This window comes from Phragmites australis, chromosome 8 (genome assembly GCF_958298935.1).
Source record: "Phragmites australis chromosome 8, lpPhrAust1.1, whole genome shotgun sequence".
Lineage (NCBI taxonomy): Eukaryota > Viridiplantae > Streptophyta > Magnoliopsida > Poales > Poaceae > Phragmites > Phragmites australis.
Window position 1 is genome coordinate 32,016,693 of NC_084928.1, and position 16,423 is coordinate 32,033,115.

Here is a 16,423-nt window from a genome sequence, read left to right on the forward strand (position 1 = left end):
CCGAATCTCTAAAAAAAGGTCTCTCGAGATCCCTGCGACAGGAGTTAATCATCCGACAACCGTTGTTAGTTTCGTGCGTGCACGAATCTCAAAGCTGGCCGGTTTGACTATTTGAGGTTAAAAATCAAGGGTGGCTCGGCTGGCATAAGGCCACGCCCAACAGCTTCCTTTCGCGGGCGAGATTCCCATCGTGAAGGGATTCTCGTTACCTTCAGCACTCCAACGGTTTTCCTTCGCGACGGGATTCCCAGGGTCATTCTCTTCAGAACGTGATTCTCTCTCCTTTCCCTTCATAATTCCTCTCGAAATAAAGCTGTTGGAGATAAAAAAAATAAAGAGAATAAAAACGGGTAAGGAAATCGATAAGAGAATGAAATAAAAGGAATATAGTTAGGATGATCTAACTCACATAGAGACTGCCACGTTGTTCTTCACCAGTCAGGGTTTTTTTTTAAAAAAAAAAAATGAACTAGACTCCACTCGTGCCGGCCGGCGCCTCCACTCGTACCACAGAGGATCTGTGTCCGCCGGCGCCTCCTCCGCTGACCAAAGGTCACAACAGCTCTGCGAGAATTCCATCCAGCCAAAAGCCAATACGGCAAAATCCTGCCCGGGCGCTCGGGCGCCGGCGCCAGCCACAGATCCCATCCAGGCAGCAGCCCCGGATTCCCACAGGCCGCACGACGCGCACGCAGCCGGCCGATCGCGCCCGAGCTGCCGTTGCCGGCTGGGCAAGGCAAGCAAAGCAGCCGCCGCACCCCACCCCAAGCAGCACGCGATTCCCACATCCTCCAGCCCTAGAACGCCCCGCCCCGCCGCCGAATTAGAACTGCAATTCACCGAGCCCAGCCCGAATCAATCGAACCCTTCCTCTCCTCCCCTTTCGTCGCCAGTTCGTCGAGCGGCGGCTGGCATGGATCCGCACCCGCCCTTCGACCACCCGCACCACCGCCGCGCCCACCCCGGCCACCACTACCCCGACCAGCACCGCCACCACTACCCCGACCAGCACCACCACTTGGCCGGCGGTGTCGGCGGCGCTGCCCCCGCGCGGTCCAGGTACGACTACGACTCCCACCCGATCCAGTACCTCCCTTCCGACCACCAGCAACAGCACCATCACCTCCTCCCGCGCGTCCACCACCCGCCGCTGCCGCCCCAGCCCCAGCCCCCGCCGCCGCCACCACCTCCCCCGCCACACCACCACCACGACGCCCCACACTACGCCGCCCTCCCGCTCCGCGCCGCACCGGAACCATACTCCCCGCCGCTGTATCCCCCTCCCCACCACCAGTACCACCAACAGCGTCACGGAAGCGACGACTTCCGCGCCGCCGACGAGATCCGCCGCGTCCCCAGCCACCAACACCACCATCCGCAGCAGCAGCAGCAGCTCCATCACCAGCCGCCCCAGCTCCCATGGGAGGAGGCTGAGGAGGAGAGGCGCCGCTATGCCGCCCTCCAGCAGCGGTTATTACCGCCCGACTCGCGGAAGAGGCACCGCTGCGCCATACACGACTCGGGTGACATCGAGAGCACCTCCAGCACTGGTCCACCTCCCCGCCGCCAGAGGCAGCACCTGCACACCAGCTACCCTCCGGATGATAGTTTTGTATATAGGACAACCACCTATCCGGGTTACAGCAGGCATGAGGGCTTCGTGGCGCACAGCGACTGTAAGGGTAACAGGAAGATGCCGACATCCACATCGACTATGCTGCCTGGCTCACCTCACTCTATGGATGCTGGGTGTCCAAGACGCACCCCGCAGAAGAGTGCCCCTGCGAGAGTGTGTGTGTGGCAGCGGATTGAGGAGAATCTCCCAGTGTATGCGCCCCCGTCTTCTCCGCGGCAGGTGCTAAAGGAAGTGCATATTTCACCCTGCAAGACGAAGAACACTGGGACTGCATTGAAGGAATTGGCCAGTGTGATTTCTCTGGATTGCAAGGTGAAGAGTTCTGATTCTAAGGATAGTGGTGATAATGCAGGATTGAAGAAGAGTACTGGAAAGAAAAATGAGAAGGTGTTGGCCTCGGTGCTTGTGAAGCCTTCACCAGAGCCCAAGGAAAAAGAAAGGGCTGTTAAAAAGGTCACCATGAAGACTGATAAGGTTCAAAATAATGTTGTGGGTTTCACTAGTGGAAGTCTGGGCTCGACTGCTTGTCCTGGAGCTGGTGTGAAGCAAGTGAAAAAAATATTCATCAAGAAGATTGTTAGGAAGATCAGTGCTAAAGATAAACAAACGAGTACTTCAATAGTCTCAGACAGGAAGGATAGTATCGATGTGAACTCAAATGCTTGTGAGAAGGAAGAAGGTGAGATCACAACGTCATCTTTTGAAAAGGATGTTATTTATGCACACAATTTGGTCAGCACTAGCGATACAACTGGTGTTGGTAATAGTGTGGAGGCTGACAAGGAACAAAATGACGACTTGATGAATCTGAGCAAAAGCAATGCTGCTTCAGCCATTGAACCTACAGATATTCTTGATACAGCAAGTGTTAGCGGGAGTCAACATCCTGAAAAAGAAGACGATAGAAGCTTCATGAATTCAAGTGATATTAATGCTGCTTCAGTCATTAAATCTACTAAAGTACTTGGTACAACTAGGAATGAGCATTATGGGAAAGAAGAGGATATGGATTCCATGGATTCAGGTGGTGAAAATGCTGCTCTTCTGTGTGGGAATGGTAACTCTCATAAGGAAGAGGGCATGTCTGTTTCAGGTTTAATGAACGTTGCAGTTTCTAAGGTTATGAGTGAAAATAATGCTGTCTCTGTGGATGTAGTTAAGGATGATACAAAAGATGATACAAGGCCAGTTTGTGGAAGTGAGAATGGCAGGAGGGAAGATAGTAATATATTGATTGGTTCAAATGAAGAAGGTGAGCTCCTTGTAAATAATTCCTTTAGTAGTCCTAGTACAGCTGAAGTTAGTGTGGCCGCGTGCAAGGATGTTCACAGAAAAGAGGGTATTATTTTGATGGGTTCAAGTGAAATGTGCGTTGCTTCTTTAGGTGACTCCGTCAAAGCTTCTACTTCTGTGACACACCATGAGAAGGCTCCTAATACATTGGAAGTTAGCATGAATGGGAATATTCAGAAGAAAGAGAGCCAGATGCCCGTTGATTCAAGTGCTTCTCAAACAATACAGCATGTAGAAGCTCCTAATACAGCTAAAGTTTTTATCAATGAGTTCGTTGGGAGTGAAGTGGGTAAGAGTCCCATGGAGTCAAATGAAATGCATCTTGGCACTTTTGATAATTCTGTGTATACTCCAGAATTTGTTGTAGCTGGTGGAACTGATGATAGCTGCATTCAAGAGCTTCTCCATGATGAGAAAACTGCTTTAAATAAGACAGATTTGCACCTGGAAGTTGCAGATATGGAGTTCTCGGATCTGTCATTATCCAGAAATGTAGAGAGCAGAATTGTGCCGCTGGATAGTGATCCCATGGAGGATTCCTCTGGTGCTGTTATTTTGAATAATGATGTAGGAAAGAACACTACATCTGAAGCACCAGAACTGATGCATCTTCATAGAGCACATTTGTCTCCTGACAACAATTTATCCTTGTTACATTCCTGTGATTTTACATCTGTATCTGGTAATAGTGAGCACTCTGTTCCTACAGCTCTGACCCTTGGTAATAATATCTATTTCAGTAGTGCTGACAGTGAGGGACAGCCTGAGGAAAACCATAAGCTAATGGAAGGAAACCAAGGATTGAATGTTGTGACGGTGGCGGAATTTGGTAATATCGACAAAAGAAAAGGTGAATCTGGCAATGACTTGATCAATGCTGGTGTTCAGAACTGGTTGACTTTACCACTGGCAGCCAACTATGTAAATAATGATGCTGCTGTTAGTATGGATAGGTTTGGTTTGGACCAGATTGTGGATGAACGCACTTCTGTTTGTCAGGATCATGATAGTATGCCAGATATGGACCAGCGTGGGAGTATTGATGCGTTCTTTTGTCAGGGTCACAGCCTTAAGCTATGTGGTAGCAATATGCCACAATCTGACTTGTTGGCACCCAAAGAGAGAAATAAGGATGTTGAGAATGAGAGTGGCATTGTTCTCCCAGGCTCTTCTGTTAGTTCTGCAGATGTTTTAGGTCAATATAGCTATCGCACGAGGGATAAACCTATAGATAACACTAAGAAACCCATTCTCATATCTTCACAATCTGCTGGTGCAACAGGTGGAGGGTTAGCTTCTTCTCAGGTATATGTTGATCTCGATCACACCTATCGCAGTAATACTGAGGATCCTGTGATTGAGTCAAGCACAAAGCCTGATTTGTTACCTTCTTGGATCAAAGCCATTGTTTCAGAAGCTAAAAAAGAACGTCATCCATGCCAATCCACTCTATTTTCTATTAGTTCTCCAGACAAGTTATTAGGACCAAAGGAGGATACCAAGAAGGCAGTGTCGGATTCAGTAGTAATCTCTGCAGTAATATCTCCTCCCAGGATGAATATAACAAGTTCCACAATTCCCAAGGTACCTAGTAAGCAGGTGGCTTTGCCCAGTTCATCCCGAGAGGCCCCTCGCTTAAACCAGAATGCAAGGCACAGAACATGGCATCGTGACAATATGTCATCTTCTAATTCATCTTTGCATGCTTCGCAGCCTTCAGGATTGCCCCCTAAACTACCACTGAAGAAGAATGGCAAAACTCAAAACTCTTATATCCGCAAGGGTAATGCCCTCATTAGAAATCCAGCTACCGGAAATCATCCTCATTCTTCTTCTAGCCTGGATGCTCAAAATAAGTTGAGTAGGCCCGTTATGCTGAGAAGCTTGAACTTTGTCAGGAAAGTTGATTTAAACGATGCTGTAGCACATTCTAATATTTCAGTTGAAAGACCCAAGACTCCACCTTTGCCACTTCACACCAAATCCATCAGTTGCACTATGAACCTTTCAGAGCCATTGTATCCGACATTGCAGAAGCAGCAGGTTCTTGAAACCGAAAAGGAAGATTCTATTGGGCAGGTTTATTCAGTTGTTGACAACCCAAGCGTTATTAGTGTTCAGAAATCTGAACCCCTGGATGCTAGTAAAGTGGTTTATGTAAGACCAAAGTCAAATCAATTAGTTTCTGCACAGGGGCAACAACTTGGTGACTCAACTAACAGTTCGATGGATAAGGTTCATTCATTGCAGCCATCCATAACATCTGATCTCTACTTCAAGAAAAGGAAAAATCAGATTGTTTTGGGTTCCTCCACTTCTGATGTTCCGAGTGCAAAATATATGTCTCAGGCTGAGAATTTAAACTCAGGTGAGAGTAAAGTTCTAATGTTTGCATCCTCCAACAATAATATAACTGTGGCCAAGGACAGACCAAATAAAGGTAACCTGTTATATAAATATTTGCTCCTTATTTTCCCAAGTTAATGCTGTTTAATAAACATGTCAACATTTCTAGTATACTGGAGTTTTGACTGCAAATTACATAATAATGTATTTCACTTGTCTTTTTGTTTATTACAACTAATTCCATCAACATAAGGAACTTTAATTTAATCAAAAGATTGAGAACCATAACTTAATCTGAATAAAATGGTCACTAAACTAGAAATTTTGGTTGTAGAAGACCTTTCCTCTTAGTATCGCACTCCTCACCCTCTGAAGCTCTAGACATGAGCACCTTTCCCCTGCTTCTTTATTGATGACCTCTGAAAGGGGATCTGATGTCGCATAGAGAGGGGGTGAATAAGCTTATCCTGAAAATTTTTACAAACTAAATGCAGCGGATTAGCAATATGCGGACAGTTTGCATATTTTTCCGGAACCTCCGCGTATTTTTTCGGAACCTTCGTAGATATACGGAGGTTCCATAGAAATATGTGAATACTCTGGAGATTTCAGGGAAACTTAAGTAGATGCATATGCAATTCAACGGGGATCAAATCCACGAATTACCCAGTGGCAGTGGATGTATTCCAACCTATCTCACCAAGTAACTATAGCTGAAACTTCACAAGAAAGTAGATCGAGCAATATACATAAATAGAGAGCAAGAATTTAAGAACAAGAAACAAGAGAGGAGACGCGTGATTTGTTTTCCAAAGTTCGGACACCTCCACTAGTGGTTCTTACGTCTCCGTTGAGGGGCTCAGTCACCTTGAGCCGGTTCTCTCTCAACCTTTTTCCTCTCCAAGCTCGATCACTCTTGAGCTTAGCTTCCACTCTAGATATCTTCCTTTGCGGTGGTGAAATCGAAGCCTTCACAAACTTTTCCGTAGCACACCATAACCTTGGGTGCTCACTGGTGACGCCTAGCCGCCTAGGATCTCTAAGCTCCAAGAGTAACAAACGCGACGACGAACTTTTTGCCGATGAACTCGAGTGCTTAATATGGGATTTAGCTCACTTGCACTCAATCTTTCAATTTCTCAACCTAACTCACTTTTTTTCTCAAATCTCACACTAGAATGGAGTGGGGAGAGCACAAATTGCTTTGGCTTTGAGGTATTTCGTGGAGGCACCAGCAGCACTCAAAGGAGGGGGTGAGGGGGTATAAATACCCAACCCCCCAAAAACTAGCCATTAGCCCTGTTTAAATGCGGATACTTTGCAAAAATTTACGGACCCTTTGATCTTTAACCCAACTAACCGGTGCTTACAAAAAACTAGCCATTAGACCTGAAATTTGCGGACCCTCTGTAAAAATGCGGACTATCCGCAAAAATGTGGACTCTCCACAAAAAAGTGCTTACACTTCACAGGTTAACAAAACAGCCCAGGTCACCGAAGAGAAAACGCCATAATTTTTTATGCCGAAGTCCGATTTCGAACTCTATGAAAAGCTTATTCAGAGGACCACATCCCAACTGAATTCATGATATTAAACCCATAGGAATAAAATAGGAACTCTCCGAAACCTAATTCGGATACTTTCACACTTTTCGCACCGAGCTTCTAAAGCAAACTCTCACTTTGGGTTTGGTTAGAAACTCTTGACACTGAGACGCGATAATTAGCACTATGTTGCATCACTCTTAATAGTGCGGTATATCTATATTCAAATTCAAAAATAAAACTCGTTAGAATCACATTTGAGCCTTCGAATACCTTCGAGTACTGCTTCTTTCTTTCAAACTTTAGGGTTTTCAACTTTCATATAATCTTCACTCCATCTCTTCTTGATTTTTCATATGATTGATGCGAATCATTCATAACTTCCTATGGCCTCACATGATCCATTGGCGCAAAGTCTTCACTCACTCTTCACCACCACCTTGGTCCTTTGACGTCAAGCCATTTGCTTGCCCTTCACCACCGGATGGTTCATCGTAGCTGAGTCTTGCTTGCCCTTCACCGTCTTGCCATCGAAAACCATTTTGTATCTGACATCTTTAATAAGTTCAATTTATCATATTTGGAGTCTAATCTTGTTCTTCACTCTTGACATATATGATTTCAATTTAACTTATACCTTATTATGGATCCTAACTCTAACTTACTCTTAAGCATAAAACACATGGGCTAATTCATAAAACCTAATTGACAATAGCATATTTTTAGTTACTTGATCTCCACAAGTAACTTAGTCTTTATGCTTCAAACTGCTTCTTCTTCTTATGAGCTTCACTAAGATCTTAATGACTTTAATGCAATTCTCTGAACTCATAGCAATTCTCAACAAAACCATGATTCTTCATTTATGCATCTCCTATTGAATAACCTAATAGCAATTCTCAACATATTTGTTAGTCCATAAGTATTGTCATTAACTTATCCGAACATCACTTAGAGTTCATTCATCTTAATACATATCTTTTCTTCATGCATCGTCTATGGAACAACCTACTAACAAATCTCAACACGATTGTTAGTTCATAGGTATTGTTATTAATTATCAAAACCACATATAAGGGCTAGATGCACTTTTAACCTCACATTTTACTTACAAAGTTTGATCACTCCTTTTGTTTAACTTTTGTGTAGACTCCTAAACTACTTTGCTGTGTGAATGTTTTTTCTTTTGGGTCTCTTGACCTGCCTTTTGAGGGCATGCAGCCTGGTACTGAAATAATAAAGCAATGCTAATTCCTGTAAACTATCATTTGCATAAACTTTTCTAAATGCAGCTCTTCAGATAACAAATACGGTGGGAAGTTTCTCTCACGTGTGGACACTTAGTGGACAACATCCACAGAAGAAACCTTTTGTGGGAACTAGTCATATGAAGGCCTTTCCACGTATACTTCCATGGAAAAGAAAAGTATTCTGCCAGAACATCAGACGCAGTTACTCTCCATTGTTGAGTACAAGCTCCTTAGGAATAGTCAGGTAATTACTAGCAAACTGGTCAAATCTTTTCCCTCCTCTATTGAATCATTCTATTGAATTTGTTTATAGCAAACCTTGATCCTCTATCATTTGTCAGAAAACTACTGCAAACAAGGAAGAGAGGTACGATTTATACTGTCTCTACTGATGGATTCTCTCTACGGAAATCTGGGGTGTTAAGTATAGGTGGATCAAGTTTGAAATGGTCAAGGTCCCTTGATAAAGATTCTCAAAAGATCAATGAGGTACTGAATTAAAAGATGCATGTTCTTCCTGATTGTTCATATTTAGTAGTCCATGTGAATTAGCTGTAGTGTTTTATTCATCATACCATTACATTCAGAAGTGGATCCAAATAGAAACCTTTGAGAAAAATTATTAGATATAACGTCAAACTTTTTTGCTCTCGAAGTTTCTAACTGAAGTTTGTTGGCTAATCTCAAATGTAAATGATGATTCTTGGTGGTTCCCTGTTTTGGAAACTTTACTTGATTAGACTGTCAGGAGAGTCATTAGAACAGCTACACAACCAGCTTTTGGATTCTTGGTTTCGCTTGTTAAATCTTAATTTTTTAGAATCGATACCCTTGCATTATTTCTATGCTTTTAAACAATGAGCACATTATTCTGCATAGTTTATAGAGCTACTGCGTTGCACTATTCTTGCTTGATCAAACTAGTGCAAATTGAAATCGGGACTGCAGGATGCTACGCTTGCAGTTGCTGAAGTAGAAAGAAAGAAAAGAGGGAAGAGAAAGCGACAATCTCTCCGTAACAAGGGAAGAAATGGTAATGCATTAACTTGTTTATCAGATATTGTTCGATCTTCTTTTGCCGCAATCTTGGGATGGTTGAATTACTAAAAATAATATATGCTCGAGATGCATAACTGACTACTTCCGTACTATGCAATTGTTCTTTTTTGTAGAACTTCCAAGATCCTTCGCCTTAAAAATTTACTAAGTTACTGACATAGTGGATGTATATTTCAATTTGTGCTGTGTAGCACCCAAGACATACTCATTGTAGCCCTAGTTTAAGAACCATGGTTGATTAATTAGTAATAACTTCGATGAGTGTACCTCTCCATGTGGAAACACATTACTTTGAATTGCCTTTCTTAGAGTGATCAGTATCTAGCCTCCTAATCCTCATATCTGATTGTTCGTTTGCTCACTTGATTTGTGATTTGTGTTGTTTTCACTGGTACTTCATGATTGCTGAAATTTGCAGATCAATACTCTGTACCTGTTGCTGCCAATCACTTAAGAAATAACGACAAAGCATCTTCAGATTCAAGGGTGTCATCAACTTGCAACGAGTATGTTTTTCACCATGCTATTCCTCTCATGATATCTCATCTTAAAGAGAAAAAATAATCATGGTGTCTCGTTCTCTACTTGCCCTTTTAAGCAGATATGTGCGCGTTAACAAGGGTAACCAACTGGTCAGAAATCCAAAGAAAGTAATCCGCATGCTAGCAAGTGAGAAAGTAAGATGGAGTTTGCACACTGTTAGATCACGCTTGGCGAAGAAACAACAGTACTGCCAATTCTTCACTCGCTTCGGCGAGTGTAAAAAATCTGGGGGCAAGTGTTCCTATATTCATGACCGAGCTAAAGTGGCTATCTGTACTAAATTTCTTAAAGGCTTGTGTTCTAATACTAGTTGCAAACTGACTCACAAGGTAAGATATTTCTTCTTGATTCTACTGTTTATGCTTTTGACAATTTCTTTTCATTGTGAGAATCTGTCCTGCAGGTCCTTCCAGAAAGAATGCCTGATTGTTCTTACTTTCTGCGAGGTGATTTATTTCAGTGTCACCGCACCCTTTTTTTTACCTTCTGTTTGCTTACATACATGTTTGGCTCGCTAGCAGGACTCTGTACCAACACAGCCTGTCCCTATAGACATGTGAAAGTGAACTCGAATGCACCTGTTTGTGAAGCTTTTTTGAAGGGATACTGTGCTGATGGTGATGAGGTATTTATGATATTACTAGAAATCTACTGATCTTCCTGAATTTTCGTTGCTGTGCCATTACCTTAAGTTGGAAAGTAGGTAGATGCATACTTGTTGGTGTTCGAAGTTGGCTTGGCCCGCCATTTCAAAAGAGGATAAAGTATGAAATACTGCAAAACGTTTGTGTCAGAAACCTAGAAACTCTGGGTGCAGGTGGAGGTTATTTCATTAATCAACGAACAATTCCTTTATCCAAAATTTTAGGCAGATGCATTTCACTGCATGAAACCAGTATCCTATGACTTTTTGGTTGGAATCTTGGTGGCTACTAAGATTCAGTAAGGGCTATTTAGATCCAAATACCTAGGATTCAGTTCAAACTGAATTAAATCACAATATTCCAAAAGGAACCACCTTTTCCAAACACCCTCAATAAGTTCTTAACACTGTCATGTCCTTTCAGACCAGGAAATCTTTTCTGTTGAGTTTTCTCCTGGGTTTGGACTGTGCTGTGATATCGAACTGCTGCTTTTGTTTTGGTTGATCTTGAGTGTATGATCTGAGAGCACCCCTTAAGTTTTAAAATTCTTTTTTCAAGTTGCTCCAAAGTGTAATTTAGTGGTTCTTCTGCAATAACTATGATGCAAGTGATTTTTTTGAATAATTATTTTTGAATGGATATATGCTTCCACTTAGTGTGAACAACAATTTTGTGAGCAAAAAGATCAATGTAGAAAGACCAATGTTTGCTTCCTTTGTATGGATACTGATCTGAAATAAAAGGTTTTAGTTCCATCATTGAGGATTATCTAATTTAGTCTAGTGTTGATTCTTGATAACATATTAGACGAGAAAGATTGTGCAAGTAGAGTTTTTTTTTCTTCTGGGGCTTGTTTACGCTAGAAAAGCATACTGGCTACCACTTAATTGGAAGCATGGTATGCTTTAAACAGAGCTTGTTCAACTTTTGAACTTTGGGGGTTTAGCTAAACCTTTTACATGTTCTGAACCAAGATCACTAATCTTTTCATGGACTTGAAACAACCTCTGTTACAAGCAGTGTCGTAAAAAGCACAGCTATGTATGCCCCACCTTTGAGGCTACTGGAGAGTGCCCACAACAATCAAGATGCAAGCTTCATCACCCCCAAAAAATAATCAAATCCAAGAGAAGCAGAGTAGAGACCCTCCACAACAGCTGGGGCCGGTATTTTGACACAAGCATTGACCATGACAGTGAGGAAAGGGTAGTTTCTTCAGAAGAAGAGCGGCAGAAATGGGAACATGTCTCTGGTGGGGACCTTGCTGACTTCATTGACCTTGGTGCGGATAGTGATGGTGCTGTGGATGTGGATGCTTCGGATGACATACAACTTTTGGAATTGGACTCGGGGAATCTCAAGATGCAGGCTGATAATCTTGATGCGCTAATCAAGCCACTTGGGATAATGAGAACAGCAAGAGTTTGACAAAGTATTTGATTGGCCTAGACACAGTTCCTGTGTTAATACCGCTCGGTGCACCTTCTGGTTCGGCACGATCTGTTACATACACTCTTGTATGAGGCTGAGGCACTGACTGGAGTTTCTCTTCAAGACTTAGGAAGGGAACCGTGGCTTGACGGTTCGTTTTGTTCATCCTGTATAGACATCACATAGGGAATAGGTTTCACGTGCCTCAGGCAGATAAGAGTGATTTGCTGTATTACTTGTGTGTGTGTTTTCAACATATCCAGAGTTGAATGTAACAAACGATCATTTATAGTTAGAAAAGAAATGAAGAGCGTATTTTTACATTGTCTTGCACGTGTCTTTGTGATATACTTGCATGTTGAGCGTAAGCAAAGAGTAATTTACATCACTGAAGAGTGAAGACTGAAGAGCTATCCCCAGGTTTGTAACTGACGGGCTCAAAGCAATGAAGGGTCATTCTCGCTTGAGGCAGGCACCACTCGCATGCTCAGAACTTGTCATGCATGCCAACTTTGAAAAGCGAAGGCAAAAACCATAATCCAAAAGAAAAGGAGATCCATGCATTAATGCATACACAAAAGATGCACCGTAATGCAACCCAAAACAACAGAAAACTGGATGGGACGATCAAAGGTGTGGAGGACATAGCTCTATGCCGGTTTAGGGACTGGGGCAGCTTCTGCTTGAGGCAACGTTACAGACCGCAGTAGTTCCAGTGAGGTCGATAGCCCAAGAAAATGCGAAAGTATGGTATTGACTGAAGCCTGCACATGATGAGAAAATATGGCAATAAAATGATCAAATGCTCATGTAACAGTGTTCTAGAATGTAAGGAAAAAATATTACTCATTGAAAAATAAGAAATGGATTTTCCAGAGCATGAAATGATCATGTTAACATCAGTAGGTCCAACAGATTGAATTTAGAATATGTAAGTGGCCTTTCTTGATCAAGTGGTCTTCCGAATGATTCCAAGACTTTCTTTAAGATGCTTACTAGACAGTGACTACAAGAAATCATCATGCTATCAATTCTTGATTAATGTTTACTAGACAGTGACTATAAAAAACATTAACGATGTTTACTGGACACGACTTTCTAAGACTTTCTTATGTTCCAATATTTTTTTAAGATAGTGCACGTTATTTTGGACTCCATGGAATAAATCACCTTTATAAATTAAGCAGACTAATTTGAAAGTTCGAAGCAGAAAACGCCCACAGAAGCTATTCTCATTGTGACCTGGCAAAGTAAACTATCAACTGGAGGGTAAACAGTGGCATACCTGAACGAGAAAAATATCTAAAGCAAGAACAGGACTTTGGCCAGGGGGTATTCCCTGGTAGTAGGGAACTGAGGAGGTAGTGAGAGCTTTTGCTACTAAAGCACCTACAGTTGCCTGCATACCAAGAACTGCAGCACCCATTCCAACAACATTAAGCACAATACCATTTCTCAGATTCTTAACCACACCAGCGCGAGGAGGAGCCTGGAAAAGGAGCAATCGATTTTACTTTTGGCTCAGAAGGATGTTAAAAGGAGTTTAGCAAGAATGCCACACAAAAGCAAAACAACACCAAATATTTTTAGGCTCCGTTTGGCTCCTATGAAACAGAATTAGTTTGTGGAGTTTGATTCCAATTTTGATTTAATTTAAATCAGAATTCCGTTCTAGCCAATTTAACTTCCAGCAGATTTAGTGAAAATAGGTCAAATAGCTGCAACTAATGCGTGTTGATGACGACATGTTATGGAAAGAGTCAAGTTAGTTTAAGCAAGTTATATAGTTGGTTAGTATTAGGTAATGTTAGAGAATCCTAATGTTATGGAAAGAATCAAGTTAGTTTAGGCAAAGTTATCTAGTTGGTTAGTATTAGGTAAGATTTGAGAATCCTAATGTTACGGAAAGAGTCAAGTCAGTTTAGGCAAGTTATCTAGTTGGTTAGTATTAGGTAAGGTTAGAGAGTCCTAGGTGGTTGTCTATTTCCTAGCTTCCTAAGTTAGCGAGATGGCACCTCTCATATAAAGGTAGCCTAGTTCTTGTTAGAGGGGAATCAAGCAAGAAGAATTCAAAAAAGGGCTTTTGCCCAGATGGTTAGATAGAACCTCTTCTTGGCTAGAAAAGCCCAAGGATTAGAGGGTGATCTGCCCTTGGAATCGATCAGAGCCTCTAGTCTATGGGAGAAGCCCGGGATTAGAGGGTGGTCCGCCATATCCTACCCCTTGTATCTACTGTTCCTCTCGTTACCATAATAGGACATGAGGTGACTGTAGGCAGGTACAAGATGGTGCCAATATCATAGGGAAGGATGAGTGGTGTATAGGAGCAATATTTTGTTTGACAGAAAAAAAACGAGGCGATGGGGATACCTTAGCAGGTTCATTTGCTGTCCTTCTAAGCCGTTCAGAAAGGCGGATATAACCAAATGACCAGAATACTGAGATAAAAGCCGCAACAATACCAACTGCAGTTGCACAGAACGTAAAGGGAGCTGTTGCATTCCCTGTCGCAACTGCGGAGAATGACAAAATTCCAGCCGAAACAGTCGTACACACCAACTGAGACCAAAATCCCAAGGTACCCAAGCTGTTGAAATACCGTGCTGTTTTCTCTAGTTTTTTGCTAACCTGCAAGAAGAAAAAAGGTAAATACCGATTGGCTAAGTCTACAGAATCATAATAATACGCAGAGTAAATAAAATTTCGGGAAGCATGAGTGTCGGTGGACCATGTAACCGTATGATGGAGGAAAATAGCTTGACGATCTAGAAAAGTCACTATGTTGAAGTTTTTTTGGAACACAATTCTGTTTGAAGAATTAACCAAATTACATAATAACAGTAGGATAACAGAAGATAGTGCCTAATACATGGATTTGAAACAAATTACATTAACACAACTTCAGGAATTATGAACAAACGATACCAGAGTTTACACAAGATTTTGATACAATTAAATATGGTGTCTGAATGACAGTATGAAAACTTCTGATGGCCTACAGGCAATGTATCAACAAAGTTGAACAGCAAGTGTTGTTCTTTATTCTCGATCAAATGTTGAGCTCAAGTGTTCTAAATTGGAGGTTAACTAGATGGGGAAATTTGTCCCCGGACACTCTCGGATATGTGCCAGGCACAGGTACTACTCCATTCTTTCACAACAGCCTGCAGAGTGCACTTAGTTGCTTCTGGCATCCTTCAATGCAGCAGCAGAAAAAGAAGCTACCACGGTATTGCCTAATATTGCCTATATCTTCTGTGCACATTCTTGATACGCACTACTCTCAAATATCAGCACCTAATAGACCGCTTATTGCAGCAAGAGAAATAAAAATGAGCGCGCGCACAATAGGTTGCAGGAACCCAAATCTCCCGAGGCATCAGAAATCCTACTAGCATCGCTAATTGGAGCTCAGCATATCAATAGGGTGCGCAAGTGAGTGGCACCTGAGCGAGCTTGGCGCGCTCGGCCTCCTCCTCCGCAGAGAGAGGCGTGGGGTCAGGAGGAGCGGCCGCCGCCGCCGCCCCCGCCGCCGCGGCGGCGAGGTGCGGCAAAGAGCTTCGGCCGGCGGCGTCGGATGTGGTACGGCCGAAGGCCGCCGCGCGGCGAGTTGCGGAGACGCGAGGCGCCGAAGCGACGGCAGACGACAGCGACCGCCGCCTCAGCGTCGGGAGGGGCGGCCGCGCCGGCGCCGGCGCCGGGGAGAGGAGGAGCACCTGCATTTGTGTGGGGGTTTCGGGCCGTTGCCGGTCACGGGGTTTCTCACTGCGATACTTTGCTTGGGGATACAAAAAGCTCCGACAAATAGGGACGGCTTCAGGTGAAATTTTCTGAAAACGGTACAAATTTTGGTCGAGAGGGTAAATTCAGAGATCAAAATGAACCGAACAGCACTGACATTTTAACATATTGTATTTAGCAGTGCCAGTATATTTTTCGAAAGGAAAAACCTTACAATAATTGTTGCTTGCACAGTTGTATGGGTAAAAGTTCTCCAAATCTCAAGAGACAAATTTAGCTATGTGATTCAAAACATGTATTGAAGTATTACATCAAGTATCTCATTGTAATATGCACAAGGTTATACTTGTATATATAAACAATTCACATAGGCATAGGTTTAATCGAAACACATCACATGTGTATTTGATTTATGGATAAAGTTTTATAGAGCTATATCATATAAGTATGCTAAAGAGAAATAGATTGAGCAAAGTTATATTTATTGATAAAAATGTTTAGTTGGTTATATCTGTCTTGATATGCTGAGTTAAGGGTGTGTTTGGTTGATTGAATCTAAGACTGTATGAGCGAACGCAAGAGTGAAGATTGTGATTGATTACTCACATGAAAATGATTTTGTGATACTACCAAGTAGCACCGTATGCATGAGCAGATGCAGGCTGGCTGTATAAGCATATGTAAGAGTTTAGATTGTATTGGTTGATTTTGTGACACTAATAAGGGATCCCGTATGTATGAGCGAATGCAAAAGTTACGATTATAATTGGATACTCATATAAAAATAATTTTATGATACTGACATGTGGTTTTGTATGTATGAGAATATATATTTGTATCTACCAAGATAGACTATAATAATAAATACAAATAATTAAATAAATTTTTTTTCGAGATTTTACACATCAGTTGAGCCAAGACGGAGGAGATACTTA

At 42.4% G+C, this 16,423-nt stretch overlaps 2 protein-coding genes across 7 annotated transcripts; one reads left to right on the forward strand and one right to left on the reverse strand.

Annotated features, from left to right (window-relative positions):
- The first annotated feature begins 501 nt into the window (after positions 1-501).
- Positions 502-12,070, forward strand: LOC133927080 (uncharacterized). Of its 6 annotated transcripts, none has more exons than XM_062373354.1 (9): positions 502-5,369; positions 8,113-8,314; positions 8,412-8,559; positions 9,019-9,103; positions 9,548-9,635; positions 9,728-10,001; positions 10,076-10,118; positions 10,194-10,297; positions 11,337-12,070. In XM_062373354.1, exons 1-9 carry the CDS (start codon positions 914-916, stop codon positions 11,742-11,744), a joined length of 5,808 nt encoding a protein of 1,935 aa, XP_062229338.1. In that variant the 5' UTR covers positions 502-913; the 3' UTR covers positions 11,745-12,070. The 6 variants fall into 6 exon arrangements, with proteins under 6 accessions (XP_062229338.1, XP_062229339.1, XP_062229335.1 ...); XM_062373355.1 differs by having other exon boundaries at positions 9,731-10,001; XM_062373351.1 differs by having other exon boundaries at positions 10,076-10,297.
- LOC133927081 (protein TIC 21, chloroplastic-like) lies at positions 12,018-15,527 on the reverse strand. The gene is made up of 4 exons (XM_062373357.1): positions 15,194-15,527; positions 14,118-14,375; positions 13,033-13,236; positions 12,018-12,511 (listed from the first exon to the last, which is right to left on the reverse strand). The coding sequence occupies exons 1-4, from the start codon at positions 15,467-15,469 to the stop codon at positions 12,398-12,400; spliced, it is 852 nt and encodes a 283-aa protein (XP_062229341.1). The 5' UTR covers positions 15,470-15,527; the 3' UTR covers positions 12,018-12,397.
- Between the last annotated feature and the right edge of the window lie 896 nt (positions 15,528-16,423).